Here is a 24,013-nt window from a genome sequence, read left to right on the forward strand (position 1 = left end):
AAATACAATAGGGAACCATACATCGCAATGTCCGTTATATACCATCCAGTCCAACGCTATCTGCAGTTTGGAAAGCTGTCTTTCTTTAAGTAAAAGACATAAAGTCAGCTGCTTGAGAAGTTTGATGTCACCATTCAGTTAACAGGTCCTTTTTATTCTCCATCACACAAAGAATCCATAGCCGCCTCCCAGTTTTAGTCTTGTCAAGGTGCCATGTTACGCCAACACAGGTCTTCTCGCAACTAAAAATTCAATGGTGATAGATGGATTCACATGAATATTTCCGATTCATAGCTTTATCTATATACAGTGGTCTCGTTGAGACACGCTTTTGAATTCAATCCAAATCCTCTTGGATGGTGAATAAATTTCAATAAATACAGCTTGAGTTTCCCGTCTGCCCCAACCAATACACTAGTGTCATCGTGAAATCAAACTTGACTACTACAGATACTTTTGTTGATCTAGAAAAGGTTTGAAACGAGTTTATTATATGCACATTAGGGAAAAAAAAAGGGGGGGGGTACTATGTAAGACTGCTCGACAGAGAGAGAGTTACAGCAATAATAAGTATATATCTTTATCATGTGGCGGCGGCCGTTAATATTTTCTCTTCTTCTTGCCACCACGGTCCTCGTCTTTTTCCCTGAGTTTTTTGTTACGAATTTGTTCAAGCTGGCGTTTACCATGACAGTTCGGGAAATTGGAAAGATCGTAGTAAGTAGGCGCCATATCTAACAACCAATCAGCTCTTACTTCTATACATGTTCTGATATAATTACGTGTAGTCAACACAAATTCGTTGTAAAGTACCCATTCGGGCTTGTGATCCAAGCAAGTAGAAGGATGCAGTTGTACAATCTGGTTATCTTTTACAGTCAAATAATGTCCTGAACGTTCTAAATGGGCGACTTGCATGAAATAACCAGCTACGATGGCTTTTCTAATATTGGTGTAATAGGATCTGTCCTCGAAATTGGTCGACACAAGGTCCAAATCGTATTTCTCCATCGTACGCTTTAATTGATTTCTAACATTATCGGCTGATTTCAGTGCTCTGTGATTTAAGAAATTATTATAACACCAATTGGGGTCCTCATAGTTGGTTTTGAAAGCATGATAGGCATTCAATAGAGTGAGGTGATCGCCATCAGCGTGTGCAAACTGTGCTTTCGCCTCGTCAGCTGCTTTACGGGCATTATTAGGTCGACTGAAAATTTGAGGAACAGACAGTAAGGCTGCAATCGAAAGGATTTCGTTGGAGCAATTAAATTTAGGGCTCTCAATAAGCATTTTACTGAGTTGAGGATCGAGAGGGAATGCTGACATAAGTTCACCGGTGGGTGTGAGTTCACCATCGTCATCCAGAGCACCAAGATAATTCAATAATTCTAACGCACGCATCAATGTTTCCGGAGCTGGAGGGTCCATAAAGTCGAAATGAACAAGATCATCGATGCCGAGCTTCTTTAATTGAAGCACCACGCTGCCCAAGTTGCTTCTTAAAATTTCGGGGTATGTAGTTTCAATCAATTCTTGATTGAAAGCAGTTTCGGTGTATAAACGGAAAGCTTTACCGGGTCTAGTACGCCCAGCACGACCAGCACGCTGTTGAGCAGAAGCTTTGGAAATAGGAGATACCAAAAGAGACTCGACACGGATACGAGGGTTATAAACCTTTTGCTTGGAAAAACCAGGATCGATAACGTATACAATACCATCGATCGTAAGTGAGGTTTCAGCAATGTTAGTAGAAACGACGATCTTACGACCAGGAGTGCCTCCGGGTGTACGTGGTGGAGGAGCAGCGTCAAAGATCATTTGTTGAGCACGTGGTGGTAATGTAGAGTAGAGCGGCACCACTTTAAGCGGACCAGCACCTTGACTACGAATCAATTCATCTCCTTCCGCTTTAATCTTGCTGACAGCTGCTTCAATTTCTTCTTCACCAGTCAAAAATACTAAAATATCACCCTCGGGTTCGCTTAGATGAATTTGCAAACTGGTACGAATTGCTGCTTCAAGATAATCACGTTCAGGTTCTGCTGTGTAGAAAATTTCGACAGGGAAAGTTCTACCAGGAACAGACTATTATCATAATAAAGATCCATTAATGAATTTACTTACCCACCCAATAGTATATGGCTCCTTTTCTAATGTGGTTTCTACTTACCAATAATGGCGCATCATCAAAGTATTTTTGGAATTTTCCTGCATCTAGAGTAGCAGACATGACAATAACTTGCAAATCTTTTCTCTTTTTACAAACCTAATACGTGATAAAAGACAAAGGGTTAGTCTTCAATACGAATGCAGCCTAAACTCTTTTTACATTGTACTCTATACCTCTTTCAGCAGACCCATCAATATATCTGTGTTAAGAGTACGTTCATGAGCTTCATCAAGAATAACTGCGGAATATCTGCTCATCAAAGGGTCTGACATAGCTTCACGAAGAAGCATACCATCAGTCATATATTTCAAAAAAGTACTGGGACTAGTGTTGTCTTCGAAACGAATACTATAACCGACTTCTTGTCCTAGTTGTACATCCATTTCATCAGCCACACGCTGAGCAACAGACATAGCAGCGACACGACGAGGCTGTGTACAAGCAATCATTTTTCCCTTGAGGTGAGGTAACTCGTCATAAGCTAAGAATTGAGGAATTCTAATGTTTTTTTGTTTTTTTTGTTAAAGCGTCAGTTAGTCAAATTACTTATATCACCAAACGTAAATGACCGACGACCCTCCATTGAACCAACAAAGTGAATGTCAATCAGATTATAGAGAACTTACTGAGTAGTTTTACCGGAACCAGTCTCACCAACAAGCACAACAAACTGATTATTGTGGACCATTTCCAAAAATTGCTGACGTTGAGCATGAACTGGTAACTTTCTTCGTCCTTCCAAAATCTTTTGGTATTTAGCTGAATAGTTCTTTCCAGTGAACGGGTTAACTGTGCCATTTTCCAATTTTTCGGCTTGTTCAGCTGTAGTTTTTCGTGGTATCATGCCATTAAAAGCATCATTCTTTGGGTTCTTTTTGCCTTCGTTCAAGTGGGCTAAATATGGATTGTCGCTCATCTGATGCGTTGGTTGATTTGGATCAATGTTGCTTTTGAAAAAAGAAAAAGGGGATAATGGGCATAGGATTCTTGATCTTCAGAAAGAAAAAATGTTTAGCCGTCACAACCTAGCCAACTTAAGTCACGATATTTTTTGTCGAGATCTGTGCTTTGAGAACACATGGTTTCTAAATACAGTCAATCACCGAAACGTCTGTTGATATGACAGCAAATTACAGGATACTGCTTCAATTTTGTGGAGCTACTTTTGATAACTGTGGCCATTATGCTAATAGTGCATAACGCGGTATACTCGAATAGCTTTTGTCTTTATCAATATATTCGCTTTTCTAATTTTGATAAATGAATTATGATCGCAGTGGTCAGGCGTAACCTTGGAAGTTGGATTTTAGCTAGGACCATAGCTTATTTGAAAGTGATTATCTGATTTTGGGCATGCTGTTCATGTACTCTTCTCTGCTAACGACCCAGTTTTATAAAAAACTAATTATACCATCTGGCTTAATGAAAATAATCTTGCGGGTCAAGCTTGCAACGTCTCAATTGACAATACATGCACTTTGCAACACGGCGAGATATTTGATTTGTAACATTATCGTTTACTCACTTGGAGGAAATCAAAGCAAGCAGCGTGGATTAAAAAATCTATTGCTGTACATGAATAGTTTAGCTGCATATGTATATCAATTGGAAGAAAGAGCAATTATTCAATAGGAGATAAATGCTCACAACGTCTATTGGGTCAAAAAGCAGTCTTTTAAAAGGAGTTACAATTGTTTTCAAAAAGTATATAAAGGCGCTCATTTTTCTGAATTTCCGCTTCTTTTTTTCTTTACTCAGGAATCAGCTCAGCACAAATATTGCAGTAGCTTTGATTTCTAAATTGGTTTCCTCTGTGTAGATGGCCTAGTACTCCTATTGTTCAATGATGGCCTCTCTATTCATGTGTAATGCTGGTTGTTGCCACTTGCCTGAAATAGGTGTCTGTCGGTTCCTCGTGAGCCGGTAGCATAAGGTTAATGTCAACCAGTCCCATAGGCAGCCATGTTGATGTCTCTCCTCGTGGGGGCTGCCTGGGCAACTACTCTCCTAGAGAGTAGGCTAGAACATCAACACCTTTTTTTATATTATAATTCAAATAGTAAAATAAAAAAAAAACTAACTATTTCTTATGATAGAGAATTAAGCGGTTCAAAGTAATTGTAATACTACAATTAGTTTTCATCTACTTTGTTCTTTTAACTTATAAAATCAATCTCACTTTTGCTTGTTTAATGCATTGTCAATGAATTTGGCCCACCCATAAATGCAAATAGAAGGATTAATGAAGGACGATGGTTAGAAACACGTTTTCAAACTATTTTTTGCTAAAGCTCTTTTAAATCGTTTCTGATAATGCTCTAAATCTGTAGCGAAGGATGTCATAGCATATATCAGCATTGTTATTTCTGTTTTCTCTGTGATTCAGCTTCTTCTCCTTTTTTTTTTCCAGAAAAGGAAGCACTCTTTCCAGCATGTACTGAGATATAGTGTACTTGCCTTAATGAAACTTACACATCATTTGTCTGTAGAAAAGGAGGAAAGAAGGTTCTATCTCTTACCCTCAAGTTAAGTGATGTTAACGATAGATAATAAAAAGGTTCTTTTGGAGACAGCAACTTTCCACGCCAACAAAAAAATTTAATGCAAGGAATCTTTCGTAAGGAATGCAATTAATCATTTAACACAAAGGAATATGGTCATTGATCCTCAAATGCTTCACAAGTGAGTAAGTTTGTATAATAATTATACGAAACTTTACTTGGCTTCTGTTTTTGATTCGTGCAAATCAAATCAAATTCTGACTGCAGATTCATTGCTCAAAAAGATGGACCGTTTCCCTTTTTATTGTAATGTTTTCAACACATAATATGTAACTTATAAATCGATTAGAGGAGCTTCATCAACAGGTGGTTGCTTCTGTTGCTGTTGAAGCGCTGAAGCATGTGGTGGCACAGATTCAGTAGTAGAAGGCATAGGCTGATACTGTTGGTATTGATGATCAACTGTAGCAGTAGCAGCATTGGAAGCTGAAGCTGGGTAGTAATAGTTTGATGGTTGTTGTGAATAGTAATCTTGCTGTTGTGGTTGTTGTGATTGAGTATGTGGACTGCCATAATAAACAGCAGAAGAGGGAGGAACGGAGGTTGCTGCCATAGTGGGTGTGACGGTCTGATTGCTATAATTAGCATTCATTGTGTTATTGTAATTATACGTTGAAGGAGTAGTGACTGCAGCAGCAGGTTGATATTGGTATTGTTGGTATAGGGGAGAGGATGTAGTATTATGTCCAGCTGTTTGCTGATATGTGCCTGCGATTCTTTCTTCCAATAGTTTATCATAAGCTTTCACAACCATAGTCAATTTCTCATGTAATTCGATAAAAGCATTCTTTTTTCGAATTGTTTCATTCAAGCTCTTTACTAATTTGGGCTGCAAAGCGCCAATTTGAGTGTATAATTGATTGATCTGATTGTCATTTGAAACATCTCCACCTGTTGCATAAACCCTTTCCATCAATGTAGAGAAGAGTAAGATATTCTCCATCTCAACAGATGTCAAATCATTAGCATTGATAGCTGGTGTCTGTTGTTGTTGTCGATAGTTTTCTTCTTGAGAGTTCGAGGTGCGTTGTTGACTTATTTCCATATCCCTTAAGGAAGCAGCAATGGCTGCTGCTAAATCAGGATCTTCCTCGACTGCACTTACGCCATTTGTTATCTGTTGCTGCGGTTGCTGTTGGTTGTAGGAGGTAGAGGAAGGGGTATATCCGGAGCTATATTTATTCTTCTGCTGTTCCGCTTCTTGCAAAGACAACTCAATTGCTTTCTTTATATCATCGTCAAACTGATCTGATGATGGCTGCGCTGACCTTGGAGCGGAGGACTTGATGGCTTTTGTTGAAGCATTTGTCGTAAGGGAAGTTGAACGCTGATTTTGGTAGGCCTGATTGGCCGTAGTAGCTCTATCCAACTTTAGTTTGATATAGCAACCATCACAAACACGTACATGTTCATTAATTCCGAGATGAGGTAAGGACATGGTCTTAGCAGAACAAGGTTGACAAAAAGTACCGCCACAATTACGACAATGATGCTTTCTGTTGGTCAAAGTGAAAGCTGTACGACATCTTTCACACACATCTGAATCAGACCATTCAGGAGCCTATTTTGTTATTTCAAAAAAAAAATAAAAAATGATAAAGTATTAATGTTAAGCCAAACTCTCAGTTGGGAACATCATTTTTTAAAGAACGAGAACTTGCCACTGCCGTCTCCAATAATATACCGTCAATATTATCATTCATTTGAGGAAATGGCAATCCTTCAGCTTTTAAAAGGGCATATGTATCATACATATAGCTCAAAATTGGTTTATTCTTCGAAGCCAGTCCCCATGTTTGAATGATAGTTAGCAATTTATTCCTCACGTCCATATTGCAGCCAGTCTACACAGAAAGTTTAAAACGTTAATGGGTCATGTGAGTTATTCTCAAATGCTCATTTCCTTACCGGTGCCTTAAGAATTGAAACCATAGTGTCCATAAACTCTCTTGATGCAATTTCCTTTACAAAAAGTTCGCCACTATTTTTTACGCAAGTGTCAACAAGCTATAAATTGCATTCACACATATTATTGTCAGTAACGGCCCAACATATTTTATGAATGAAGAGAGCAATTTTACCGATAAAGCAGCCAGCTGTACGTTGGGATTTTTGTGTTGAATGCGTTTCTTTATAGAACGCATGGCATCTTTAGCATTCACTTTTTTACTACGAATTTGATCGCTAATTTCCAAATTTAACGCAAGGTCTTCTTGACCTCCAGGTAACAGCTCCGAGGTAGCTTTTTCTATGAATTATAACGAAATAAAGAATTAGACAATTTTACCAGTCAAGTGACTTTAATATCGCTACTCTACCAACTATCTCATCGAAAGGACTTTGACCCCACCAAGACATGTGTGAATTGTTTAATGTTAATTGGAGTTATAACTGGAAGAGAAGAAGAAAGGTTCAGAAAAGGAGCATAAAACAAAAATTGGAAAAGCGCTTCCCCCGAGGGATAAAACCGAACTTTCCATTTCAGGTAATGAGTATTCAGCTGTTCATCCATCAGAAAACCAATGTTTGCATCGTAAAAATATCGAAATACCAAAAGCAAATGAACTACTACCATGAATATACTACTTTTATGATAGACAAATAGTCATTCTTACAGCCATAGTAAAAAAAAAAGACAACTAAGCTTCACACGATCATATTAGATACAATTGTGAGCAAGATTCACTTTTTTTAAAAATTGACAAACAATAATGGATAATAGTGGAGGCAATCAATTATTACATTTTGATATGGACTCCTCTAACATAAAAACCATTTTCAACCCATTGTCTATTCTTCGAAAGGCTACATTGAGGGATAATGATAACGATACTTTAGGACCAACTATAGCAGGGATATTGTCAGTAATAGAATTCACGTCAAATTGATGACATGCTACAGCAACCACTAACGCGTTGTGGCGAGTGAACAACTTCAATTTGCAAGCGTATAACTATGTTAGTTTGTATAGCCTCCCGTTACATATATATATGATAACGATTATATACAACCAGGATAAACAAGTAATATTAATTATAACATTCCCATTCTTGATTGAACGGCAAAGTACAGCCAATCTTCCGCGTAATATTGATCTCCAAATCAGGCCCTTTGAGAAATAAAGCTATCTAGTTCCTCAAAGTCACCAACTTCAAAGCAAAGTTACAGATAATAGCACTTTGAATAAATATCCACTTACTTCTTCCTAGACTTCCTTTGACAATATAAAATACAAACAAATACTCAAGGCAACATGAGTTCAAATAACTTGTCAGAAAAAAAACCCTAAAGTACTGCATCATTAAATGCAATTTCAGCTATCAACAGTAAGGAATTGATAGCGATGTTCACCTCTGCAACTGATGGGGAACAAAAGACGACCACGTCAGCAAAGATGAACATCGGCATCAACTTGCGAACATGATTGAGATTCTGCGTGTTGATACACAGAGCGACCCATAGCATCCAGGTTTTTGTTGTTGAATACTCTGCCATTTGTAATTGTTAGACAGAGAACCTAGACTATAAAATGTTTCAGGCCAATAAAGTAAAACGCGTCGGCATTGTTCTTCATTTCAAGCTTGTCATACCTCATTCAAAGACAACTACTAACAGATATTTAATATGTTTCTGTTCAACGCTGCTTGAAATTTTTTCCTTATGTATTTCGGAATCCCATGCAATGGATTTTCAAAAAGTTGTTGCTGAATGCACGTAGAATTATATTTATTCGCCACGTAAGGAAGCAGGGATGGTTGCCGAATATTATTTAAAGGAAATAGAAGCTTTTGTTTGTAAACAATTGGTATATTTTAAGAAAAAGAGAGAGTCATAATGAAATACAATCCGAATATCTACACATCCAGCTCTAGTATGGGGTAATTATTATTATGCCAACTATGAGAACAGTTTCAAGATAGGTCAACAAGGAAGAATTCTTTGCTCTTCCAACACAAAAGCCGCTATCAGTAACTCGCCACAATTTCATGGTTTATTTGCCTCAAATTGGCACATGCTAATAAGCCTTCATCATGGTGTATGAAAATGATCTTTCGTTTGTCAACGACCAACTCCGAAATCATTAATTTATGAGAAAGGATTATTTTATAAAGCATATCAGCGCAATTTCGTGTTAATTTGGGTCTTGTTATGTTTCGTTATCAATTTGGCTAAGCTGTGTGCGTGTTTGCATTGTGCTTTGACCATTGATATAATATAGATAAGATTAGAAAACGATCATTTGATTTTCGAAGACTAATTTTTCCTCAATCACAAGCATCATCCTGAATAAAAGATTCTGTGTTCTATTTCTTGACGGGGTATGCATGCCCATTATCCTTTAATTTTAATCCTGAAATTGATGATGGGATAGCGCGTCCAATTGATAAGACAATGCCATTTGCGTTTGCAAATATCTTGGACCTACAGAAGAGCGTTTCAAAAGTATGTTAAGTGATGTGTCTTTCGAAATCAGTTATGGGGTTTGTGATCTATTTCCTTTTAACGAAATAAATATTTGAAATACTCATAACCTTTGAGACTAAATCAATACTATGCATTTACAACCATATTATCGGACAAAGTTAACGATGATATAACGATATACGCTTACTTGTTTACAGGAAGTTAAGGCTACTTATTCAGGAGGCGTAAACGAAAAAAATAACGGAGTGTATTTTTAACCCAAGCGACGGTAAGAACAACCATGGGCCGTTTCACAGAATGACTCCCCGACGGTGAAAGAGGTTCTATGGCCTGTGCACATCTTTACCCGTTATTAGTCATACTTGAAAACAATCTCATACTGTGTAGTGTTGAAGCGGGGTCGATTCTTCATTTAGCGAAATGCAACTGTGTTCTTTGCTTTATTTGCTAGTTTCAAACTCTGCCGAGTAATATACTCAATCAAAATCCGAAATGCAAAGTATTTCGTTTTAAATGTTTCAGAAAATATATTATTGATAAAAAGTTGATATTAGATTATATATTTGATCCGAAAAAGCTCAGATTGTAACGATAATTAATAGTAAAAGTTCATGAGTGAATAAAATGGTAGAAATCATATATAAAAGAGGACCTATTTCATTACCAATGTCTCTTTTCTATTTTGTTCTCAATCTTATCATTTTGTTTTATTTATAGGAAACCCATAAGAACGCCGGTCGTCTCTCGATTATTCTGCATTATATCTTCCTTCCAGCTAAGCATAGACACATCTTTACACTCATAATGCAACTTCAAATCGTTTCTTTCATCGGTATTGTCATTTCAGTCTTTGCCAATTTGGTCACTGCTTCACCTGCCATTACTACAACAGAAAACACGGTCCTCAAGAGAAAAGATTATGACGGTGAACATTTTGGTATCGCGACTTGGTATTCTCCTCACAAGAATGGCGGCCCTCAAGGTGCCTGTTGGGATACATACATTGATGACGATTCCGAAATAGTTGCTCTTAATGGTCCTCAATACGGTGATGAAGATGAAATTTCGAAACATTGTGGGGCCAAGGTAGAAATTTGGGGCCCTAAGGGTAGTACGAAGGCTACAGTGATGGATGTTTGTTCTGAATGTTCCTGGGGAGAGGTAAGTTGTGCCATTGTGAAAACCTGATCAAGTCAATACAAATTTCATTGAAACAATGTTTATTTCTATATCAAAACTAGCTTGATCTGACCCCCTTACTCTTTGAAAGAGTCGTAGGCGATTTAGATATTGGCGTTGGTGAAATTAGTTGGAACTTTTATTAATACGGCATTCTATCATACTATTATAACATTCATGTTCTTTATCTTGTTTTCTAATCCTATTTAATTATTCCCTCTAAACCTTGTATTTGTATATATCTATATTTATCCTTCCACGCTAATTCATAACCCTGGTTATAGACGTCTGTTGTCTGCAAGTAATCTAAATCTTTTTAATTTTCATCCTAAAAGACAAAATCCTCGATTCCCAATTAGTCCCAATTTTGGAGGCCTTCTTGAAACTCCTCTTCTCTGTCAGAAACGTGTAAAAATTAATTGGAAAGCGAACCCTCACATGATTGCAAAGAGTACATGAAGGAAAGAAACAGCCTTGTTTTATCACGTTTATTGGCTTCATTTTTTACTATATGGTTTAAATTTAGCTAGTTATATTGTCTAACAATTTACGATGGACACAAACACATATTAAAAATTGATCATACATGTCTGACAAAAAACTTGTTCGCCTAATGATAATACGAGCACAGTCATTAAAAGTAAACTAAGCGTACAGTTGCTATGCTTGTATTGAGAGGCTCCCATTAGACGGGTAAAATCTAATGAACGATTTAATATAAAGTTGCATACCAATTGAAGAAATCACCTTTCGTCAGCGAGTAATTCGTGACGTGTTTGGTGAGATAACAACTACAATACTCAAGTACGTACAACCAAGTAGAGAATACATTCCACCACGGTCTATCTATATTGCATCTAATATAGGTTATGTACAACATATATAATGAAAATACAGGCCTACTGATAATTACACACATCAAGCATCTGTACCTGAAATTAGTGACTAGCAAACGCGTCCTCAAATAATATAATTCCCATTAAACCTTACAAAGTAAATAATTTTTCTACTTCATCTGAAGAACAATAAAGATACTTGAGTTCATAGTCATCGACTTACATCCGTTACCAATTTCCATTAAGCATATACAACAATTCGTCTTCCAATCTCTGTAGGCGTTTTAAACCAAGAATGGGTCAATCAAACGATTTAAGGAACACACATCAAAATTGACGGTCAACGCGTCGTCGTTTGTTTCTCGTTTCCCGTCCTTTCCTCTATTGTATGAAAAAACGTAAAACGATTTATTTAATTAATTGTTTAAAGATGAATAATTGATGTGAAATGACAGAATGTGTAATGGATAAGTGGATAAATAAGCGGAATAAGTAGTCGTTTATATCTAGTCTACCGCTAAATGGTGAATGGTAAGCATAGGTAGTAGGGAATTTTATATGTGGCCTCTGTAAATGATGATTGATGGGACGCTGATGATTGCGCGGAACCAATGTGTTGCTCATTATACAGTCAAAGATGTTGTTGGTACGTCTACGCCCTGCGTCGAGCAATACTATACGACATGCCATTACATAATAAGAGCATTTGTTCTATATCGATATACACCGGTCTGTTGAAACTTTTACTTTGAATCCAACTTGAAGAATTATGATGCCATAGGTTTTCAATGTGTTGTTGAGCAAGAGCGTCAAGCGTAACCCAGTTACAGCCATTAGCATAAACCCATTGAACAGTAGCCATTGTGAAAAATAGTAAGAATAAGCGCGTTAAAGTTTGAATTTGTTAATTGAAGTATGGAGTAGTAAGGACTATAATCTATAATGAGAGGTTCTGAACTGGAGAAGAATTGGAGAAACAAGAGGCCATTTATATATGATATTACTTCCCATATTAAGATTTCACGACATTAGTACATATGTAACTCTAGCGATGCGATTTGAAGCTGAAGCTTTTTGCAAACATTTGAGAGGATCTATTTTTAAGAATCGTGAAAACTAATTTTGCCAAATTAAGAAAGAAACAAGAAACTTCTGTTCACTGCTTTGACTGATGAGTATACCGCCACAAATCTGACCTTTACAATAAATCTACTTTTTTGTAATTGTACAATTGATCATCATGCCCTGAACAACCCTAACTGTAACACTATGTCGTTGAACCTTGATTGTCATCGAGGGTCAGCTGGACACCAGAATTGAACGCCTCACATTTTTAAAATAGTTATTTACAAATCTTATACTGGCTGACAGTTTGCTACATTTTGATGAATTGTACAAGATTTATATTGGCGGTTTTGATAAGAGTAAGCACCTTGAAAACCGATAACAGCGGTTAATCTATATGACCTCTGTATCAAAATAGCTGGGCGTGTTTTAAGTTTATGCAAATGTACAAATCTACGCGTAAATATTGAGATTTTATTTTTAGTTGCATTAATGGTAGCACGATACAAACAATAAATCTAAAAATATCTTGGATAAGAGCTAAATATAACTTGATACCATCAATGCTTGTACATTGTAAACGACACTTGAAAAGACATCTTCATTGTAATGTTCTACAATCGTGTATTATGACTTTCAGAGCTTAAATTTCATTTTGGTGGCTGATACAAGGTTCGTTACAAAAAATGAAATCATCTAAAGGTCCAATAAAGCTCGACTTTTAATAGTATTCTTAGGTAGAAAAACCAAAAAGATTAGATAGCAAACATTCAAACATGAATTTGCTTCTACAGTGCATGGGTATGGGTCATAGGTTCAATTTCAACAAATGCGACGACTTATTTAAACATATTGCTCGTATAAATCCAATCGACAGAATCATAGCTGATCAACAATGTTTAGCGAACAAATTACTCTGGAAATAAATAAGGATGGCGCCTTCTTTCAACAGCCTAGATTCGCAGTGTGATGTATATATTATAATAAAAGAATCTTTTATCAATAAAAAAATAGAAGATTAATGAGACTGCAAAAAGGTTCTGGTCTTTTTTTCATGCATTGAGGAATAGCTCTTTTACATTCAAGATAACAAGATATGTGTCTCAATGAGAGTACGTCATTAACCGTAAGTCCTTTGGTTTTATGTACCCTATTTGTTCTTTCTTTACATCATTTTTGTTCAGTATGCCCAAGTGAGCTGTTTCAGCAGGGCTTGACACGCAGGAAATGTTCTATCAAATTAGCCTTCTGTAACTGCTCCATTCACGGTTGGAAAAACTCCAAGTGCCAGTTGGCGCATCAGATAATACATCACTTATGTTATCTAAAGCTGTGAGAAAAGGGTATATTTTGCTATTTGAGGAAATCAACAAAATCAATTTCATTTATCCAGTTTTCGCGACCTAGATACAGTTGTTTGAATACGAAGCAAACTCGATAGTGAATCACAGATTTGAATAGAGTTGTCATCATCAAATTGAATTTTGGTTTGAAATGTAATGGAACTGCCAGTGCTACAATCAACCTCCCGTTTATTAGCTTGTATATTTTGTAAGAACTGAGGACGTGCTTTCATCATCGTCTGTTTTCAAGTCGCGTCTTTTCTTTACTCTAGATAAGGTTGAACAGGCTCTATTATGTGTTTTCTTTTTTCAAATAATTGATAAATGACATAGAAGTAGAAAGTCTGCTACGACAATCAAGGCAACTGAATTTGCCGTATATTCCTTTAACTATTTTGTTTTTAACGGAAAAAAAAAAAAAAGAAAAAAGAGCACAGTATCTCATTGAAAAATTCCCTGCCCCTACTTTTGTTAATGGTCATTATAGACGTATTCACAAGAACATCATAATTATGGTTATATAGCTTTACTGATAAGGAAAAATTCAATTCCACAACTATGGCAAGGGCTAGTCATTGTACTCTTTAATGATTGCACTTACAATCCAATTGAAATTTGATGTCCGACCAAATTTTTATGCATAGCGATCAATTGACGGTGGCAATACGGCATCTCAGGGCAATATCATTGCGGGGTGGTGACCTTGACCGAAAAAGGGAAGAAAGCTGCTGCTGAGTTCAGTTTTTGTCCCCGTTGCCTTCGAATAGTGCTACCAGTGGCACAGTTGCTCACGATTCCTTTTTCTTCTGTAATTCTGAAAAAAAAAAGCTCTGCATATGAACCCTAAAGATTGGATTGATGTTACAATTGAAAAGAATCACTATTCTATGGACCATTTTGTGATTCCTCACCACTATGAAAAGGATATTTCTAGTATCTTGATTCCTCATGGTGTTATCATGGTGATAGGACAAAGTGATCTTCGTTAAAGCAAATACATGGTATTAAACAAATTCTTCTTCTTTTACCATGTCATTCTATACAGGATAGAATCAAAAAATTGGCAAGGCTTATTGTAGATGATACTCCAGGACCCTTGGGTAAAATGAACAATATAAACAAGCAAGCTGAGTTATGAACACATCCTTAGGGCATTTTGCATTTTGAAATGGTATATAGTGGTTTGCTGTGTGCTAAAAGGTGGACATCAATACTTTGCAGATTTGGTCAATGAAATTAAAAAGCTCTGTAGACATAATGGTTCCAGCGTCCAATTGAGCTTGGAATTTATCCGAGTAAAATCCTATACAAATGATACGCAATCAGGTGTTAAGATATCTTTGACAGATGCAGAACTGGAAGAGTTCAAAGGAAAGGTAAAAATAAAGAAAGCGACCTTCATAGAAGTTGAACAAAAAGGTCCTCAAATCTGAACCGTCTTCTACTTATAGAATCTCTTAATTGTCGAAGATATTATTGATACAGGCAATACAATGGTCTACTTATTAGAAAGATTATCAAAAATCCAGCCTGCATCTATCCGTGTTACCAGTTTACTCATCAAGAAAACAGAACGAAGTAATGGATATGTCCCTGATTATGTCGGATTTGCTATTCCAGATGACTTTGTCGTAGGATATGCCTTGGATTATAATGAACATTTCAGAGACCTCGATCATATATGCGTTATTAGTGTAAGTTGCCTGAAAACGTTTGATTATTTTTTTTTTTTGCGTCTGCTTGTTTATTTTGGTAATTTGACTTTATCTCTTTTGTACATGTGAAAAACAGGATGAAGGTAAACAGAAATATGCTGTATAAAGCTGCATCTAGCATAGGCAATACTTGCTATTGCTGTTTCATGGTTCTTCTTTTTTCTTCTAACTTTTTTAATAAAAGTTTATCCAATACTTCTTGTGATGTCCTACTCGAGTGGATTTTTTTTTTTTAATGTTGTGCATACAAAAGTGCAGAAGAGTCCCTACTTTAAGCTTTATGATATTTTCTTTTTACCTCTGATTTAAACAACTATTCATTGCTTTTAGTTTTTTTCGGCAAGTCCACATGACAGTAACGTTGTGCTCCTTACTGCATTCGACAAAATCTGATATATTTCCCCATCGTAAAAAGTGAGTGTGAGACATTTGTCTACCCATTTTCGTTTCTGTTGAAAGTTACGCTGATACCTTTAATGGGTAGCTCACAGGCTTCTAAAGCCTTTGCTTTCATATCTTTGTAGCAATTTTCTTCCTCTGTTCTCGTCAATACGTGAAGTTCGGCGTCCTTTGATATGAAAGGATTACTCATTGTTTCTTGTTGTGTTTTACCCATCTTGCACTACTTTATAACAATATAAAGACGCTCTACAAGTCCAGGGGTCGTATAACTAGCCAACTTTTCAAAAAGTGAACTAGGGAAAGAAAGGTTTGGATGGAGAGGCGGAATTACTTGATAATGCAGATGAATCGAAGTGACTGTCCGGGAATTGATAAAACTACACCCACAAAATGATGTCGGTGGTTTGGTTCGCTAGTAGCCGAAACAAGTACTCATATCAACTTGACCGTTAACAGACGAGTCATAAGGGTATAATGGCCATCTTTATAACTGACTTGAGCCCAATATTCTATCTTTATTTCGCGTCTAACTCACACTGCAAAAGCTTTTCCAGGGCCCCAACGGAGACAAATCAGGAACAATCTTGGAGAAAACGTTATTCCTGCTCCATACAGTTCATTTTATTTCATCAGAAAGCTCTTACTACCTGATTAATGCAGTTCTTTTCATACTTTGCATTTCTATCAGAGGCTAAGAAGTGTCTGGACGATTCCAATGTCTATGACCCTATTGCATTTTGGTGATTCGTTGAATAGCAAAAAACTCAAAAAAAAAGAAGCCATTGTGGAATGTCAAGTGGTAAGACACGATGGGTGACTAGGTCAAGTACTGTATGAAAGAAAATAAAGTGCTATTTTAGTTCTTGCTTATTTTATCATGTGCATGATCTCAGCCATTATCCAAGCAGACTCTCTAGCCGTGGAGGTAAACATTTACTTTTTCGCTTGTCAAAAGCAGCAAATCAAAAGTAAAAAGGCCATAACAACGTATTAATTCTAAATACGATTTTTGTTCTATACAGCTGTCAGTCAGTAGCTTATTGACTCTTTCTCAGCTTTGTCATTCAGAATAATGGCTTGTTATTGTTCATAAGTTGTAGATGACCTCTGCTGTTCCTCTTTCATGTTAGCGTTTTCAACATCTACAATAATTATGTGAGCAACTTTTTTTTTCTTTCAAGCATGCTTAAACATAACCATAAAAGCTTAAAAATACATTTTTCATTCTCATTTAAAGATAATATAAAATATATGAAAAAAAAAGTGGCAATATGCCTAGACGCTCTTATGAATAAGAGCAATGCCTTCAAACACCCGGAGGTGCTGTAAGTTTGAGCAAAAGCTCGTTCCGTCCTTCTCAAGGGGATTGCCAAAGATCTCTCCTTTCTATAAGTTTCAGGACAAATTCATAAAGTTGTTTTAGCATTCTAAACCACATACAATCATCACACCTTTCTCATCTGAAAAAACTTACCGTTATGCACAAAGAGAAAAAAGAAAAATCCGCACAAAAAACCAAAATCGGTTTTGTTTGAAATGAGCAAAAATTTGTGGCTTAGATGACGACGACGCCGATACTGCTGCTAATGAAGCCTGCGTCATTTGATCCGACAAGCAGCCATTATGCCAAACGTTGGTGGAAAATGAGTTAATCTTTATTTGCGATTAAAGAGTTGGAATAATGACAAGAAAGCATTGGGTATATGATGTGTTCTATATAATTACTATTGAAGCATATAATTCGAAGGTAAAAGAGGTGTTGATGAATACGACACACGTGATAGAAAGATGGCAAGCTTTCAAAGTTTTCTTTGAGCGTTCCTTTCATATCCATTGTTAGAGTAATATGAGTAGAGAAAAGACATCTGACTATGTTCTACGGCGCGCAATAGTATAAGAAGTACCATTACAAAGTAGTACCATTTGACTGATATCAACGTAAATAGGCGCTCGGAAAGATCTGCTTTGAATCCAACTAGCTCCGTTTTGTGACCATAGACTTTCGATATGCTGTTGAGCAAGGGCATCCAGAACAACCCAATTGCAACCATTAGCGTAAACCCATTGAACAGATGAAGAGCCCATATCTTGTACACGTATTGAGAAGAAAACCAGCAAAAAAGAAAGAGAGATGAAGACGAAGGTATAGAGGTGCCTTGTCAATTAAGAAAATTACATTTGCTATTTATATGCTTTTTTTAAAAAAAAATATAAAGCATGAAAATGTGATGCCTATTTTTACACAACTACCTTGCCACCTTCGTGTTGCTTTACCTCGCCACAATCAGAGTACAATGTACACAAAGGTACTGTTTTTGGGAATGGTCAGTGATAAGAAAGCAGAAAGAAGCCAAATCCGCAGCTCCACACCCTTCATGAACCTGGCGGAAACAAGAGGCCATTTATGCGTTGCAAAAGTTAAGTGTCTGACAAAACATTTTTTTTAGCATGTGTGCTATGTATATCAACCCATTGATGCTTCTTTTACTAAGTGCTTATCAGCCACACTTGCGGTTGCTGATCTTTCAAAAAAACAAAAAAAAAAAGGATTCCTACGCAGCAAACAAACCTTAATAACGTAATTAGATACCTTTATCGTTTGTTTGTTTGTTGCACAAGACCCGCCTCATCTCTTTGCAATAGTTACAGCAAAATAAACATCCATCAGCATGCAGTTTTTTAAAGAGTCATAATGGTTCCGTTGTTACCGGCTAATGTTGCTCTTTGAGACATAGAGTGCATAAAACATCCCATGTCACCCTTCATTCCCCTTGATTGAGTGCAGACCCTTCAGTTCATCGAATAAGGATGCTCCAACAAGATACACACATAAACACACAGACGTATACAGCAGGAAGACCTGCGACTGGATTCATTGTACCGACTTCTCTTTACAGGCCAGCAGTAATGAATTCTGTGCCGTATGTATATTATCAACATTTATATCCTTGACATCCAGCTGATAGGAGTTTTCTTTTTTTTTTTTAGGCTCTGTTTTGGTGGACATGTTCATATTTTAGGGTGGTTACACTGCGATATTTCACAGTCATAATTTCATTTCGTACAATGGTTCAGTGCTGCTGGAATGATATCATTGCTTTCGGTCATGGATAGTGTGGCCATTTGAGCACATCTAAAATTAAACAGCAGAGGCGTGTAAGGGTATTTTCCAAGTGTTGTAAGTAAAAAGTCTTTGCTTATCCTTCATTAATGACAGAAAGACAATGTCAACCACTTTGAAATCATGGCTCATGCTTTCCTAATGGAACCAAGCAGTATGCATGCAGCTTTTCATTTCTTCATAGGCAAAGCAGTTTTACCTTAGAATGGAGCGGTCTATTTTACAAAATACAAAAAATGCACATGTATCCAAAAGTAAACAAGCCTCCTTTATAGGTCCTTAGTACGTTGCAATTAAAGGTATCGCGTCCATTATCGGAAACTCTTTCATTGTTCATCACAAACAAAAGAGTTAGAGAAAGGGAGGAGGGCCATTTCTTTTTTTTCTTGCTTCATCAAGTTTACCCAACATGCTGAAGGAAAATCCCAACTTTTTTCAAAAATAAAAACAATTTCAAGAACCGCCTAATAAGTTTTTGGACTGATTTGCACCAGGAATTTCAAAATAAAGACTTTCCCTTTTCTTTTTTAAAATTTCTTGAACTTTGTGGAAGCAACAACATCTGTAGACACCATCATCACTCTACGTCCATATTTAGAGATAAACTTGGAACGGTTGAATTCAAGGAGCCAAAAGGGAAAAAGATAATCTGATTATTTATTTATAAACACACAGCATATAATATTTATAAAAAATGGCGAAAACAGTTAAACAATATCTCGATTCTTCGACTGTTTGGTTGGCACTGTACTTTTTCCTCAACTTGGGTTTAACCATATACAACAAAGTGATTATGGCCATGTTCAAATTCCCTTTTCCTTGGGCTTTAACAGCTATTCACACTTTATGTGGCACGATTGGCTCCTATATCTTTTGGAAGCTGGGCCTGTTCAAGCCTGCCAGTTTGGGCGAAAGAGAAAATATGGTCATGTTGATGTTTTCTGTTTTATATACCATTAATATCGCTATCAGTAATGTCTCCTTGTAAGTATATTTGCATCTATCTATGTGTGTATCTATGTTGGAAATAGCATGAGTGCTCAGCCATCCTACTTTTTTCATGGCATGGATAATAGAAACCTCGTCACTGTACCAGTAAGTAGCTAAAGCAGCAAGATGCACAAGTGCCACATGGAGTGGCAGAGAGGTTGTATAGCGATCATGAGAGGGACTTACACGACTATCTTAGTTTCATCAAGTGGTTAGAGCAATGACACCTGTATTTACCGTCATGTTGAATGTTATGTTTTTGAAAAAATCCTATTCTGGAATGGTCTACATTTCTTTGATTCCTGTAAGTTGCGGGGGCTTTTTTTTTTTTTTTTTTTTTTTTTTTTTTTCTTAGGGACGAACTAACGAACCATCTACTTATCTATCGATCTATCTATTTTGCTTATGATAGGTCATTTTTGGTGTAGGATTTGCTACGTTTGGTGATTACAGTTATACACCTATGGGTTTCTTTTTGACTGTTTTGGGCACAGTTTTAGCTGCTGTCAAGACGGTCGTGACCAACCGTGTTCAGGTCGGTAGACTCAAGTTGCACCCTTTGGATTTATTGTTACGAATGTCACCTTTAGCCTTCATTCAAACCATGTTTTATTCTTATGCTACGGGTGAGATGGAACTAGTAAAGGAATATATGTATACCAACCTGGACACATCTGCTTTCAGTGCCTTGTTGTTGAATGGTATCATTGCTTTCTTTTTGAACGTGGTGTCTTTCACAGCAAACAAAAAGACCTCTGCATTGACGATGACTGTTGCTGGTAATGTGAAGCAAGTCCTTTCTATTGTTCTGGCCGTCATTATTTTCGATCTTAGTATTACAGCTACCAATGGTGTTGGTATCATCTTGACTTTATTAGGTGGTGCTTGGTATAGGTAAGGGGTTGAAATTGGAAAGGAGATGGATAAGGAAACCATGGCAACGAGAGACTGACCCATCTTTTCTTTTTTTTTTTTTTTTTTTTTTGGTTGGTTATTGTTTTTTGTCTATGACAGTCAAGTACAATTGGCCGAGAATAGAAAGAAGGCTCAATTAGCAGGTGGTGATTCTTTGATTGCTTCAGCTGCTGCTCACGAAAAATCTGAAAGCGAATTGTCGAGCATCAAGACTCAAAAATAGAAACCCACGTTATATCATGTTATCGTAGCTTACGTAATGAAGGGCTACCCTAAACACTGCCTTTTCCAAATCCCCCTATTTTTTCCTACCGTATAGAAGTGATATCCCATATCTTATTTTTTTTTTTTTAAATTATAATATTAAAAACTACATTCATTCTTCAAAAGATTTATTCATAAAGCCATTGCTGCAATGTGCGTGTATTGTCGTACATTGTGACACCTTGAGGGAACCATAATTTGATCTCGCGTTCAGCAGATTCAGCAGAGTCAGATCCGTGACAGATATTACGACCTGTAACGACACCGAAATCACCACGAATCGTACCAGGCGCGCTTTCGAGAGGATTGGTTGCGCCCAGCATCTTTCTGCCTGTCTTGATGACCTCATTACCATACCAAACCATAGCGACGACAGGACCTGAGCTCATGAAATCGACAATTTTAGGGAAGAAAGGCTTTCCTTTGTGTTCTTGATAGTGCTCTTCCAAGATTTCGCGGGTGGGATGGACCATTTCCATTGCTAACAATTGGTATCCTTTTTGTTCAAAGCGTTTGATAATCTCACCGACCAAACCGCGTTGCACGCCTAAAGTTCGGTTGCCATGGAGATGATGAGTATGTATTTTTCCTTTTTCATCCTGTGGTCTAAAAAATTCCTTACCGTCTGGCTTGACCATAATAAATGTACGTTCCATGCTTGAATAGGTGTAAGTTTGTCTTTCGTCAAAGATAAGGAGACAAAAAAGAAAAAAAAGCAACGCGTCAAGATTTTTTTGGAAAGAAAAAATATAAATTCAGGTAAACCCCGGGCCTATTTTCCAGCCGCTTCCATCATGCATTAGGAGCATTAAGACAGTCAGTCGTCAGTTTATTTATCATTCTAAAAATATCAATGGAAATACTACAAATACAAGTAAACGAAAAAAAATAAAATAAAACAAAAGATTGGTATCTATATATACATATATACACCTATGTATTACATTTTTGGAGGGCGCACTTAAAAGAGGGGTGCGTTATGAGTTGTGCTTTTCAGCTTGACTCAGACGATGCGTATTGTTACTATGAGAGGAGGATGACCAAAAATAATTAGAAGCTAGTTGCACCATATGCTGGAGTAGAGAATGTTTTGTGGTACCCGCGTCTTCTGGTTTTTTGTGTATATCTCTTGCTGTTTGATGCATCGTCACTAATGCTGGTTCAGCAATATTTGATTTTTCTTTGTAGTTTGGTTTAAGGGATACATTGGTTGTTGATATTGCTGCTGCTGGGACGACAGAAGAATATCTATTTTTATCTGCCTGTTCTTCTATCTCTTGATCATCGTCATCGTCATCCTCCTCCTCCTCCTCAAACTCTGTTCCGACATCGTGCTGTGACTTTAGCTGTTGTTGTTGTAAAGAAGAAGGCGATGCTTCATAAGATCTGAGGGGTGAATGAGTGATGTAATGTAAGGATGAATTGCTTGTCGCTGCACTGGAAGAGAGTGAAGAGCAGGCTTCGTCATCGTCCGATTGGGATCGTTTCAAACGAGTCGATCTGATTTTCAAGATGGATTTCCTTCTCGTTCTATCGAATGAATGATGTTGATAGGAAGAGGTGCTGGCATAATGTAAATCGCTGCTGAGTATATCCTCATCCTCGTCTCTCGTCTCCCTATCCATATCGTCAACGCCTTCTTCTTCCTCGTTTACGATCGCAATACATTGTTCTACTCTGTGATTGAAGCTTAGTCTAGGTTGTCGATGCGTTGCTAAAATAGCAGGCGACACAGCTTGTAGTTTTTTGTTCATGTCGGAAATGGAGTTTTTACGATGCTGTCGCATGGATACGGTGCTCGTTAATACTGCTGTTGCTGTTGCTGTTGCTGGTGGTGGTGACGGTGGCGATGGCGGCGGCAGTGATGAATTCGGATGGTTTGTTTTCTTGTCTGCTGACGCTGTCGTCGGAGCTGAATAAATATCACCAATAGATCGTTTTAATAGATCAACAGTCGAGACCTTCTTTAAGGCTGATTTTAAAGGTTTTTTATCATTCTTATCATGACTACTACGAGAGGATGTAATCAATCCAAGTTGTTGTTCAGTTGTTGTTCTCTGAGTGTTCATGAAAGGATCTTCTTCTACCTTTATCACTGTATGTAAAGGACCATACAACCACGTCACATCGCTATCCTTTAACCTAAATGCGTAATGTTGTTAAACAGATGCCTTTCCCCTTCCCCCATGGGCTCCCCCTCTTTTTCTCAACAAACACAAATGTAAACATCAATTTACCAATTTAAGGATTGAGGATGTATGGTTTTCAAGTTATTACGTTGCTTGGCCCAGGTTCGCCAAGAAGCATTCTCTAATCGAATGCCGTCGACGACTTGCTTTTTCTGTTGCGTCATGACTCTCCATGAAGCAGCCAGATCCATTTCGTCAAAGTTGTACGATAAATAATCGACACAGACTTCTGGTTGTCGTACATGGCGTTTCTGTTGTTGTGGTATGTCGTCTTCTGTTGCTATTGGCTTTTTCTTGCTTGTGATTGTTGTTGTTGTTGATTCTGATGTTATCAGAGTAACCATGACTGTGGAAAAAAGGGGAGAGAAGGGGAAAAGGGAAAAAAGTAAAAAGAGAGCGTAGTAGGGCAGCCGGGGGGCTAAAACGATCAAAAAGCTCTTTGTGTGAAAATGAACGAATTGGATGAGCATTTATCCCCCTTTTATTTTTGTTCTTTTTCTTTTTGTGGAGATTTTGGCTCTTTCTGGGTTTGCTTGTGTTGTGTAAAAAGGACAAAAGGGAAGCGCTGACCAATGAGCAAGCAGTGAGCGGTGTCTATAAACCCATCTGTTTACCCCGCCGTCTTCCGTTCTGCGACTAATTAATACAGTATTTTACCTTATATTTTAGACGATTTACAATTTTTAATGGACAATATACATTTTAATTTTAGATTTATTAAAAAATATTTTTAGAAAAGTCCATAGTATTTGGATATTTGGATACTCATTATTCAGTGATATTCAAGCAGCATTAAGGATGACATACAATCGAACCCAAGAAATGAGTCTCTATT

General features: G+C 37.1%; 10 protein-coding genes across 10 annotated transcripts; 3 read left to right on the forward strand and 7 right to left on the reverse strand.

Annotated features, from left to right (window-relative positions):
- Positions 1 to 600: 600 nt before the first annotated feature.
- Positions 601 to 3,089, reverse strand: BDF20DRAFT_815208 (P-loop containing nucleoside triphosphate hydrolase protein; the record flags this gene model as incomplete). The annotated part of the gene is made up of 4 exons (XM_053077057.1): positions 601 to 2,088; positions 2,174 to 2,269; positions 2,347 to 2,671; positions 2,800 to 3,089. 4 exons carry the CDS (start codon positions 3,087 to 3,089, stop codon positions 601 to 603), a joined length of 2,199 nt encoding a protein of 732 aa, XP_052939928.1.
- Positions 3,090 to 5,008: 1,919 nt separating this feature from the next.
- BDF20DRAFT_905080 (uncharacterized protein) lies at positions 5,009 to 7,092 on the reverse strand (the record flags this gene model as incomplete). The annotated part of the gene is made up of 6 exons (XM_053083114.1): positions 5,009 to 5,166; positions 5,242 to 6,295; positions 6,396 to 6,578; positions 6,643 to 6,741; positions 6,816 to 6,982; positions 7,053 to 7,092. The coding sequence occupies 6 exons, from the start codon at positions 7,090 to 7,092 to the stop codon at positions 5,009 to 5,011; spliced, it is 1,701 nt and encodes a 566-aa protein (XP_052939929.1).
- A 2,871-nt stretch (positions 7,093 to 9,963) lies between these two features.
- BDF20DRAFT_814107 (uncharacterized protein) lies at positions 9,964 to 10,484 on the forward strand (the record flags this gene model as incomplete). Its single annotated transcript, XM_053076945.1, has 2 exons — positions 9,964 to 10,320; positions 10,401 to 10,484. 2 exons carry the CDS (start codon positions 9,964 to 9,966, stop codon positions 10,482 to 10,484), a joined length of 441 nt encoding a protein of 146 aa, XP_052939930.1.
- Positions 10,485 to 11,826: 1,342 nt separating this feature from the next.
- On the reverse strand, positions 11,827 to 12,036 carry BDF20DRAFT_815062 (uncharacterized protein; the record flags this gene model as incomplete). Its single annotated transcript, XM_053077041.1, has 1 exon — positions 11,827 to 12,036. One exon carries the CDS (start codon positions 12,034 to 12,036, stop codon positions 11,827 to 11,829), a length of 210 nt encoding a protein of 69 aa, XP_052939931.1.
- Positions 12,037 to 14,418: 2,382 nt separating this feature from the next.
- BDF20DRAFT_911024 (phosphoribosyltransferase-like protein) lies at positions 14,419 to 15,403 on the forward strand (the record flags this gene model as incomplete). Its single annotated transcript, XM_053083776.1, has 5 exons — positions 14,419 to 14,544; positions 14,628 to 14,682; positions 14,762 to 14,958; positions 15,034 to 15,276; positions 15,374 to 15,403. The coding sequence occupies 5 exons, from the start codon at positions 14,419 to 14,421 to the stop codon at positions 15,401 to 15,403; spliced, it is 651 nt and encodes a 216-aa protein (XP_052939932.1).
- A 27-nt stretch (positions 15,404 to 15,430) lies between these two features.
- Positions 15,431 to 15,889, reverse strand: BDF20DRAFT_814305 (uncharacterized protein; the record flags this gene model as incomplete). Its single annotated transcript, XM_053076960.1, has 3 exons — positions 15,431 to 15,509; positions 15,596 to 15,686; positions 15,769 to 15,889. The coding sequence occupies 3 exons, from the start codon at positions 15,887 to 15,889 to the stop codon at positions 15,431 to 15,433; spliced, it is 291 nt and encodes a 96-aa protein (XP_052939933.1).
- Positions 15,890 to 17,568: 1,679 nt separating this feature from the next.
- Positions 17,569 to 17,784, reverse strand: BDF20DRAFT_813445 (uncharacterized protein; the record flags this gene model as incomplete). Its single annotated transcript, XM_053076878.1, has 1 exon — positions 17,569 to 17,784. One exon carries the CDS (start codon positions 17,782 to 17,784, stop codon positions 17,569 to 17,571), a length of 216 nt encoding a protein of 71 aa, XP_052939934.1.
- A 1,557-nt stretch (positions 17,785 to 19,341) lies between these two features.
- Positions 19,342 to 21,123, forward strand: BDF20DRAFT_856487 (triose-phosphate transporter family-domain-containing protein). The gene is made up of 5 exons (XM_053080298.1): positions 19,342 to 19,804; positions 19,897 to 19,915; positions 20,010 to 20,114; positions 20,223 to 20,704; positions 20,825 to 21,123. Exons 1-5 carry the CDS (start codon positions 19,515 to 19,517, stop codon positions 20,946 to 20,948), a joined length of 1,020 nt encoding a protein of 339 aa, XP_052939935.1. The 5' UTR covers positions 19,342 to 19,514; the 3' UTR covers positions 20,949 to 21,123.
- On the reverse strand, positions 21,118 to 21,789 carry BDF20DRAFT_970905 (nucleoside diphosphate kinase; the record flags this gene model as incomplete). The annotated part of the gene is made up of 2 exons (XM_053085022.1): positions 21,612 to 21,789; positions 21,118 to 21,536 (listed from the first exon to the last, which is right to left on the reverse strand). The coding sequence occupies exons 1-2, from the start codon at positions 21,643 to 21,645 to the stop codon at positions 21,118 to 21,120; spliced, it is 453 nt and encodes a 150-aa protein (XP_052939936.1). The 5' UTR covers positions 21,646 to 21,789.
- BDF20DRAFT_856494 (uncharacterized protein) lies at positions 21,790 to 23,870 on the reverse strand. Its single transcript, XM_053080299.1, has 3 exons — positions 23,227 to 23,870; positions 22,089 to 23,131; positions 21,790 to 22,012 (listed from the first exon to the last, which is right to left on the reverse strand). Exons 1-3 carry the CDS (start codon positions 23,646 to 23,648, stop codon positions 21,993 to 21,995), a joined length of 1,485 nt encoding a protein of 494 aa, XP_052939937.1. The 5' UTR covers positions 23,649 to 23,870; the 3' UTR covers positions 21,790 to 21,992.
- Positions 23,871 to 24,013: the final 143 nt, after the last annotated feature.

This window comes from Mycotypha africana (assembly GCF_025528875.1).
Source record: "Mycotypha africana strain NRRL 2978 chromosome Unknown BDF20scaffold_2, whole genome shotgun sequence".
Classification (NCBI taxonomy): domain Eukaryota; kingdom Fungi; phylum Mucoromycota; class Mucoromycetes; order Mucorales; family Mycotyphaceae; genus Mycotypha; species Mycotypha africana.